General features: G+C 36.7%; 1 protein-coding gene across 2 annotated transcripts; it reads left to right on the top strand.

Annotated features, from left to right (window-relative positions):
• Positions 1-35: 35 nt before the first annotated feature.
• On the top strand, positions 36-8,659 carry nadkb (NAD kinase b). Of its 2 annotated transcripts, XM_059501570.1 has the most exons (12): positions 36-90; positions 1,772-2,033; positions 2,116-2,199; positions 2,990-3,119; positions 3,300-3,408; positions 3,538-3,623; positions 3,809-3,911; positions 4,026-4,180; positions 5,577-5,676; positions 7,273-7,430; positions 7,545-7,627; positions 7,853-8,659. In XM_059501570.1, the coding sequence occupies exons 1-12, from the start codon at positions 51-53 to the stop codon at positions 8,010-8,012; spliced, it is 1,470 nt and encodes a 489-aa protein (XP_059357553.1). In that variant the 5' UTR covers positions 36-50; the 3' UTR covers positions 8,013-8,659. The 2 variants fall into 2 exon arrangements, with proteins under 2 accessions (XP_059357553.1, XP_059357554.1); XM_059501571.1 differs by lacking the exons at positions 36-90; positions 1,772-2,033; positions 2,116-2,199 and adding an exon at positions 2,221-2,481.
• Positions 8,660-9,042: the final 383 nt, after the last annotated feature.

The raw sequence follows: 9,042 nt of genomic DNA on the forward strand, positions 1-9,042 counted from the left end.
TTCAAATGTATTAAATGTATCTCTTGTTGTAACAGTTGTGAAAGACTGTTATGCCCAAAAGGGAAGTTGGGCATTTTTTTCTGTCATTTGGTAAGCGCTGGTGAATTGTATTTAGCCAAGTTAGCTCCGTGATGCTAATTTAACGGAAGTTTTGGTCGATGTTCCTGTTGCTGTGTCCTCGGTGCAAGGTCTAATGTCGCTTAATGTGGTCAAAATTGCTGCTGGTTGTCACTCCCAAAATCCTTGTTAGTAGCGTGATAGTTTGCGTTTGTAGTAGTTTTCTGGATCCTCTATTTAGGTTTAATATTTGTTACGTTAGTGTTTACATTTCTGATACCTAACGTTAGTCATGCCTTTAAAATATACTAGTAACATTCTAAGTCAGTCAGTTAGTTGCCTTTTTTAAGTAACGTTAGTACTTTATACAACAAACTTACAGCATCCAGTCATCTTGAACATTCGTATGGTTAATTTGTCTTAAATTTGCTGAATGTATTGTTTATAAGCTATGAAAGGACTATATAAGATAAATTACACTATAATAATATATTATTATTTTGTTAGAGATAACTATAGATAGCTTTAGTATACTTCTCCTTTCTGTAGTTTCACTCTGTTTTAACATACACAGTCAACGTGGTGTGGGTTAAAGCTGCTTTCTCCCACAAGTCTACCTGTTAGAAAGAGTTTATTTATCTGTTTAACTTCGGGAAGAGAGACACCAAAGTGAGGGCAGAATAAGAAGTATAAATAAGTTTCAGACTAGCTGACTTTGCTTATTGCAGCACGTCCTGTGGTTTACTGGTTCTTCCAGTTTAAGTAGATCAGTACGAAAAACAGTAACTAAAAATATTTAGGCTTTTTACAAATAACATGTCCATGGAATTGTTTTTATTACCATCAAGGTTTTAGTTTACAGCTTTAATTTAAGTTAGTGACCATATTTATTTTTATTTTTACCCTTTTTAATAATTTTAAACCACCTGTTTTGTGTTGAATTGTTTTGCAATATGGCAAATTATTTTTAAATATGCAATGCAGCTTTAAGAATCTTACAATTATGTTAATATGGCAATAAAATCTTATATACCGGTAATTTATTTAAAAAAAATATATAATAAAATGTCAAAATGTGGATGAAATGTCCTTAAATGTAACACTTATATTTATGTAAAAATTTAAACAACATACAATTTATACAACATACTTAAACAACAATTCTTACCTGTGCATATTAAACCGTATACAAGAATATGTGAGCATACTGAATTTTATTGCATTTTAAATTAGTAAAAAAAATAGCTGACAAATGACCAAAATGGGATAGTGGCAAAGTTTAAAAATATAAAGTTAGAATATAGTAGTATTGGGGGGTAAAACTAATTAGTCTTTAAATATTTCAGATTTTTGTGGTAAATATGTCTGACAAGATTGTTACACTGACTGACATTTCAGTGGTTGTTTTCTGTAAATCATGGTAAAAATGGATCATACAAAAATTTAATTGAACGGGACACTTTCTAATGTATTGAAAAACCTCAACAACAACAATTTTAAGCCCTATTACACTTATTGTTTTGATGCTTAAAAGCCCTTTTTCTTCTTTGACCCATATACAGCAGGGCTGCCTGGAAATATAGGTACCAATGAGCTATTAACCTTGGAACATTTTCCGTGGCCTCATGATGAGGGGCCCCACTTAAGTCTTCTCAACTCATTTACATTATTTGGTTATCTTATGATGATGTATAATTTTTTTTGTCCCCCATAGGAATTGAAGGCATGGAAGACGAACTGCCCTCCAGACAGGTGGAGGAGGGTAGTTCATCTAAGCGGTCACAGAGGCAGCAGGAGCGGCAGGGGAAACTTCCAAGGAGACGCAAAGAAGTGAAGAGGTCTCTTCGGAGGCCAGACTGTCCAGGACACCTGCCGGGGGGAAGTGCACATTGGTTGCCTGAGCATTCTGGATCAGAAGCCTCTGAATCAGTTGAGGACACTGCTGAGAGTTGCCTAAAAAGATGGGATAGATGCAGGTACGAAACAAATCATTTGGTTAAGACCGGTTGAACCCGAAAAACAAAAATGTGGAGTGATTTAAGTGCCTGTCTGTTGCAGACGAGGGCACTTTCTACATGGACCATATCCTGCTACTCACTTTGGACCCAAAGCTTGTGTTCTTCCCAACCCAACCTCAGTCATGTAAGTAAGCAAAGTCAGGCTCACAGTTGGTTAAGGGCTAGGACACATCCGTCTCTTGTTACTGTTTAAACTTTGTCAAGCAAAGTATTGGAAAAATGTGGCGATAAGGCTGTGTGTGCTGAGTTCTGATTGCTTGAGGGTGGCTTGTTGGATGAAGCTGGAGGGCAGCGCAGTCAGGCACCGCTGTTGCTGTCACACGAGTGGTCCTGCTGGAACTTTAAAAAATAAACACCCCAGCACTATGCCTGTTTTACACCCCCCAGGACAAACCACATGCAGAGGGTAATATTGGGTTTATGGTTTGATATCTGATGTTGTGCTTAACATGTTGTTTAGATGGTATGAGATATGTTAGTTATATGTTTCTGTATAATATCAGATCAAGAAAGATGATTAAAGGTCAATCTATAAAAAATACTTCTTCTGGATGTCATGCAACGATCAAATTTTGAAACTTAGTGGAGTTATAGAAACCTAGCTGTTGGACTTTATTCCTTGGTACAAAGATGTGTATATAAAATGTACATTTTTGAAGTAAAAAAGCAAACTGTGAATATGTCAAATGACAGCGGTTTAATTTTTTTAATTTATTTATACTGAAAACGATCTGATCCTAAATCTACGAGAAACCAAAAGCAGAAGTCCACATTACAGTGCTTTCCAACATTTGACCATGACTTGTGTTGCGTAACGAGTGTAGAAACAGGACAAAGTACATGCCGTTTTGCTTCGCTAGGAGTGCAGTGCCGACAAATACCATGTTTGCCTACTCTGTCGACTTTCCCCGCAGGCACATTCAGGATCCAGCCAGCCAGCGGCTTACCTGGAGCAAACCACCACTCAACGTCCTGGTCATCAGAAAGATCCGAGATGAGACCCTTCTGGAGCCGTTCAAAGAGCTTTGCAGGTTCCTCGTGGAAGTAGGTTTCACAAATGCAACATTAGTAGTAGATTTACGAGCTAGGAAGTTACAGGCGCTACTGTTAGCATCTGCTTTCCATTGGGTGTTCCCTTTCATTTTTTTTCACAGGGTCATTAGTTTTTTTTTTGTTTTGTTTTTTTTGGTTAGACAAATACTTACACTATTTTTCCAACATCAGGAGAAACATCTGATGGTTTATGTGGAGAAAAAAGTTGTGGACGATGGCTCACTCATGAGGGATGACTCATTTTCAGCCATTTGCAATCAGCTGTGCACATTCAGGGAAGGTACTGAAACCTCACTGTGTTATCGGCAGGTTCACCTGTAACATGATTTACATAACCCAGACGCACCATTAACCAATGAAGGATTGGGGGCATTAGGAAAATGAGTGTTTTATCATTGTGTTCACACAGGGTTTGATGACATCTCAGACCGCATCGATATGATTATTTGTTTGGGTGGAGATGGGACTCTTCTGTATGCATCATCCCTTTTCCAGGTATTCTCTCATCTCATCTTATCTCATTTGTTTGTGCACAAGTCTCCCCATAGGTCAGTCTCATCTGCCTTCCATTGGATGATCTCTGTGTGCTTCATATAAATTATGAGAATTTGGATATGCAAAAGTGAGTTGTTTAGAGATTTATTTAAGAATGAAATGTGGTTTTGTTTCATTTGTTTAAGGGCAGTGTTCCCCCGGTCTTGGCCTTCCATCTGGGCTCCTTAGGATTTCTCACACCATTCAAGTTTGAGTCTTTTAGAACAGAGGTGGATAAAGTGTTTGAAGGTAGAGTGGTTTGAGAAATGTTTTTTAATTTTTCATTTCTGTAACCAGAAGAACTGTAGTAGTTGTGCTTTAGATGTTTATGTTGTTTTATATATTTGTGTCTGGCTCCTGTAGGTAATGCTGCCATCGTCCTGCGCAGTCGTCTGAAGGTTAAAGTGCTGAAAGGCATGTTCCAGAGGCACGAGCAGCTCCTCGGCACTCAGGAGAACGGAATATTGCCTCATAACCACATAAACAACGAGGCAGGCAAAATCACACTACAGTTACAGGTAATGCAGCACTCACAAAGTATTTTGCTGAACACAAAACCAGTGACATTTGTGAAATGGAGAAATAAAAAAAGACAAAATCTGTCTTTATTTGCCAACACGTTTTGGCACACAGTCCTAACAAATTCTAGGAAAACACAAACACTGAAAAAATGTAAACTTGCAATCCACCAATATGGACGTTGGACAAATCTGATGGTGTGGTGTTCAACCAATCACATGACATTCTAAGAGAGAGCCAGTAAAATAAGCTCATGGCCTCCTTTGATCAAACGTGACAGTAAATGTATAGATTTACAATATTAAAAAAGATTTCTATATCAAACAAATGCTGTTCTTTGAGCTTTGTATTCATCCAAGAATCCTGAAAGAAAAAGAAAATGAAATCCTTAAAATTGAAAAGAATTAGAATGATTTCTGAAGGAATGTGTGATATTGAGTACCTTACTAAAATAAACACAGCCTTGGTTGAACATAAGAAACTTCTTTCACAAACGGTGTAAAAATCTTACTGACCCCAAAACTTTGAACAGTTGAGCACGTGTACATACAGACGTACATGAATGTACATGTTGTTTACAATGAATATATCATTAATTAGCTTAAATGTATAAAAAAAAAAATATATATATATATATATTGAAAGTTTAGGTCCTTGATTCTGATTGGTTGAGCCGCATTCAAAGCTATTCTAAATTAATCTACAAACATACACCTTTATTTATGTCTGTGTGTTGATCGGCGACCAGTTTGTGCAGCCACATCCATTTCTGAGGAACTACATTATTCTTGCTCCAAACAATGTTTTTATTCATATTACATTTTATTTGCTTTGTTTTATTTTGTAAAACCTTGCTACATATATGGAATAACCGTTTTATAAAAGCAATAAGCCCTGTGAAGCCATGGTTTACAGTGAATTTATAACAGCTAAGGGGGTTTTCTAACAACACACCTTAGCTGTTATAAATTCACTGTAAACCCTGGCCTTTTTGGGGCTTATTGCTTTATTAGAATTCAGCACTCCTATACATTACAGTAATAACAAAATTAAATGAAGAAGATGAAAGATGCGAGATATTAAAATGTTGAACAAGAAGAATGCCCGAATGTCTGCCAAGTAAGGGCACTCAGAGTATTATTTCAGGGAAAAAATCCATGAAGACTGTTTAGAGACCTTCTTCAGGGTTATAGACATAATTTGGAGTTATTTGAAAATAACTGATAGGTCTGCGTGTCCAATTGTCATAGCAATAACAATGTCATTGACAGTCAGTGTTTTTATGTACGAGATATTTTAGACCAGAGTGGCATATGATAAATACAGAAACACCTCTGATTGTTAGATGCATTTGTGTAATTCTGTGATATGGATATTATGTGTGTGTGTATAAAGGTTCTAAATGAGGTTGTGGTGGACAGAGGGCCTTCATCCTACCTGTCTAATGTGGACCTTTATTTGGACGGACGCCTCATCACATCTGTACAGGGAGACGGTGAGCGCAATCATACGCTTCAGCTTCAAACAGCACTCATAGATCCTCTTTTATCTTGTCCCCATTGTGCAAGCCACTTAAAAGGGGTCTGGTTAAGGGGTTTTCAGAATGTAATTAGTACTTTAAATCAGCAAGGATGCTTTAAATTGCTGAAAAGTGACATTAAAAACATCTGTAATGTTACAAAAGATTTCTATTTGAGATAAAATGCTGTTCTTTTTAACTTTCTATTCGTCACAGAGTCTTGACAATAAGTATGAGAGTTTACACCACAGAAGAATTAAAGGGATAGTTCACCCAAAAATGAAAATTCTGTCATTTATTACTCACCCTCATGTCCTTCCAAAACCATAAGAACTTTGTTCATCTTCGGAACACAAATTAAGATATTTTTGATTAAATCAGAGAGCCCTGACCCTGCACAGGCAGCTATGCAACTGAAAAGTTCCTAGGCTCAGAGCGTAGTAAGGACATCGATAAAATAGTCCATGTGACATCAGTGGTTATACCATAATTTTACTAAGTTATATTGAAGCATATCACAACGCAAGCACATTACTATCCTCTGCACGTAAACAAGGCTCAGTGCATGCCTGTTCTGCGTCAACAGCATCACAAGCATGCGTTGTACTGAGGTACTCTCAATAATGGTGGAAAACGTGATTTGGATAAGAACTGTCAAATAAAGTTATTTTTGTTTTCTTTGTGCACAAAAAATATTCTTGCAGCTTCGTAAAAATACGGTTGAACCACTAATTTCACATGGACTATTTTAATGAGATCCTTGAGTTAAGTTTCTGTGGCTCAGTGGTAGAGCATTGCGTTAGCAGCACAAAAGGTTGTGGGTTTGATTCCCAGGGAACACGTTAGGTAAAAACTGTTAGCCTGAATGCACTTTAAGTAGCTTTGGATAAAAGCGTCTGCTAAATGCGTTAATTTAATTTAATTTTAATTTCTCTCCATGTAGGCTTAGAAAGCTTACGGATTTCATTAAAAATATTTTTTGTATGAATATAAAATATACATTATATATGTAAATATATATCATATTATATTAAATATAATATGAACAAAGAGCTTACTGGTTTGAAATGACATGAGGGTTGAGTAATGAACGACAGAATGTTACATTTTTGGGTGAAATATCCCTTTAAGCAGCACAATTTTTTCAACATTGATAAGAAATGTTTCTTGAGCATCAAATCTGCATATTGAAATGATTTCTGAAGAAACGTAACGAGAATAAAAGAATAAAAAATCTGTTTGCTATGACGGGAATAAATTACATTTAAAATCTATATAAATGTAAAATGTAAATCCATTACAAGTAATATTATTTCTCAGTATAAACTGTATTTACTGTATATCAAATAAATACATCCTTGTTGAGCCTAAGAGACTAGAGCGTGGCTTTGATTTTTATTGCATGATACACAAGAAACATTTAGATTAGCCTCATTATCTGAGAGCTTGATCTATTTTTTTTTGGTTTGTTTTGTTTTTATAGCTCTAGCAGATGTCTCAATACATTATGGTCTTTTCATTTGTCCAGCTGCCATGAAAATAAATGCAAATATGTGGTGTGTTTCTATGCAGGTGTAATAGTTTCCACCCCGACGGGCAGCACAGCCTATGCTGCCGCAGCGGGAGCTTCCATGATCCACCCTAATGTTCCTGCCATCATGGTCACCCCCATCTGCCCTCACTCCCTCTCTTTTAGACCCATCGTGGTGCCCGCAGGAGTGGAGCTCATGGTGAGAACTGAGCTTTTTCCATTTCTGTGATGAAACTGCATCTGCCAAATGAGGAAGTAATTTGTTATATTTAGGTTTTATTCATTTATTACCTTCAATGTATTTACCCTGCAGATAACGCTGTCGCCTGATGCTCGTAACACAGCCTGGGTCTCGTTTGATGGCAGAAAGAGGCAGGAAATCCAGCATGGGGACAGGTGACACTCTTTTTACACAATACCATAAGCAAACAGCTTTGACCTCTCCCATAAACCAGTGATACAACAATAGCTTTATTACAGTTATTGAAATGAGCATCAACAGTTTCAGTAGGCACCTCAACCTTTTAGTTCAAATTCAGTTTGCCCTTTATTTCCTCAAGCTGCACTTTCAACCGCACTTGGTATATCTGTTAATCATTAGTTCTTTTTTTTTCATTATAGCATTAAGATCACAACCTCTTGCTTTCCGGTCCCCTCTATCTGTTGTCATGATCTGGTGTATGACTGGTTTGACAGTCTGGCTCAGTGTCTCCACTGGAACGTCCGCAAGAAGCAAACGCATTTAATGAATGCCAGCGACTCTTCGGATACGGAGAACTGAAACAGAAAAGACACCCATACTCTTCACTCTCTGTTGACTTCACATTCCATCCTGACTCACTGAAAAGGGGGTTAGAGTTCAAAATTCAGATTTTTACATTGCACATTTCTATGTTCATAGATAAACAGATTTCATTATAAATCTATAAATAAAAGTGCTCCTGTGCTACCTGAGAAATAACACATTTATTGTTAGAGGCTAGCCTGGATTACTTGCAATTTAACGGCAACAAAATGTTTGGTTAACATGAAATATCATCGTGTGACTGCTAAACATCGATCGTTACCACAACATGCTAAATAACTGCTCTGATTCTGATTTTATTACAATACCATTTATTAAGAATGATTTAAAAATCCACTAACATTTCAATTTGTACTGTATGTTATTTAGAGTCAGCCACTTCTTAATAGTTTAGGTTACAGAAAATAGAAAACATCCACCATATATTTGCACATTATAGCAGGAAATGTATTGTAAGTCATTTACTGAGCATAAAATGTTAATTTAGATTTTGTGTGTGTGTGTCTGTAGCTGTTAGCTAATTTGACCACAAACTATCCTCACCTACAAACAGACAGAGCTTGGTTTTCTGTGTGGTTTGTCACATGTATGGGAAGCAATGCTTTGTCAGTTTATCATGTTGGCAGTCAGAATGTGGTATCAGTCTTTTTCCTGTAGTTCAAAGCTGTTGTTTGATTTGTTCAAAGCCTTTCTGAATATGAATCAAATAACTGTTTGTCAGGTTGGATGGCTGTCAAACCCGAGTAGCCTCCCTGTGGCGGCAGAGGATGTTGCATTCTCAAATCCATATTTCTAAAGCCATTATCCGTTTAGTTTAATATTTAAAAGACTCAAGGCTGTAATCTTTTTATTTACAGATGCATTGTATGTTTTGTGTTTCTCAAACTATTTCTGGCACTGCAAGGTCATATCATGTCACTGCATAACAACTTAGCATAGCTGAATGTATGTTAGCGGTTTACGGTTTGATGTAAATAAGAGATTGTATGATGTTAGTGTTTGTCTC

The sequence above is a fragment of the Carassius carassius genome, chromosome 20, assembly GCF_963082965.1.
Source record: "Carassius carassius chromosome 20, fCarCar2.1, whole genome shotgun sequence".
Taxonomy (NCBI): Eukaryota; Metazoa; Chordata; class Actinopteri; order Cypriniformes; family Cyprinidae; genus Carassius; species Carassius carassius.

Bases quoted from the DNA above. Each gene is read 5' to 3' on its own strand.
- nadkb (XM_059501570.1), top strand. From the start codon at position 51: ATGCCCAAAAGGGAAGTTGGGCATTTTTTTCTGTCATTTG. The intron at 3,120-3,299 runs GTAGGTTTCACA...TTCCAACATCAG, and splicing joins TTTGCAGGTTCCTCGTGGAA to GAGAAACATCTGATGGTTTA. The intron at 3,912-4,025 runs GTAGAGTGGTTT...TGGCTCCTGTAG, and splicing joins GGTGGATAAAGTGTTTGAAG to GTAATGCTGCCATCGTCCTG.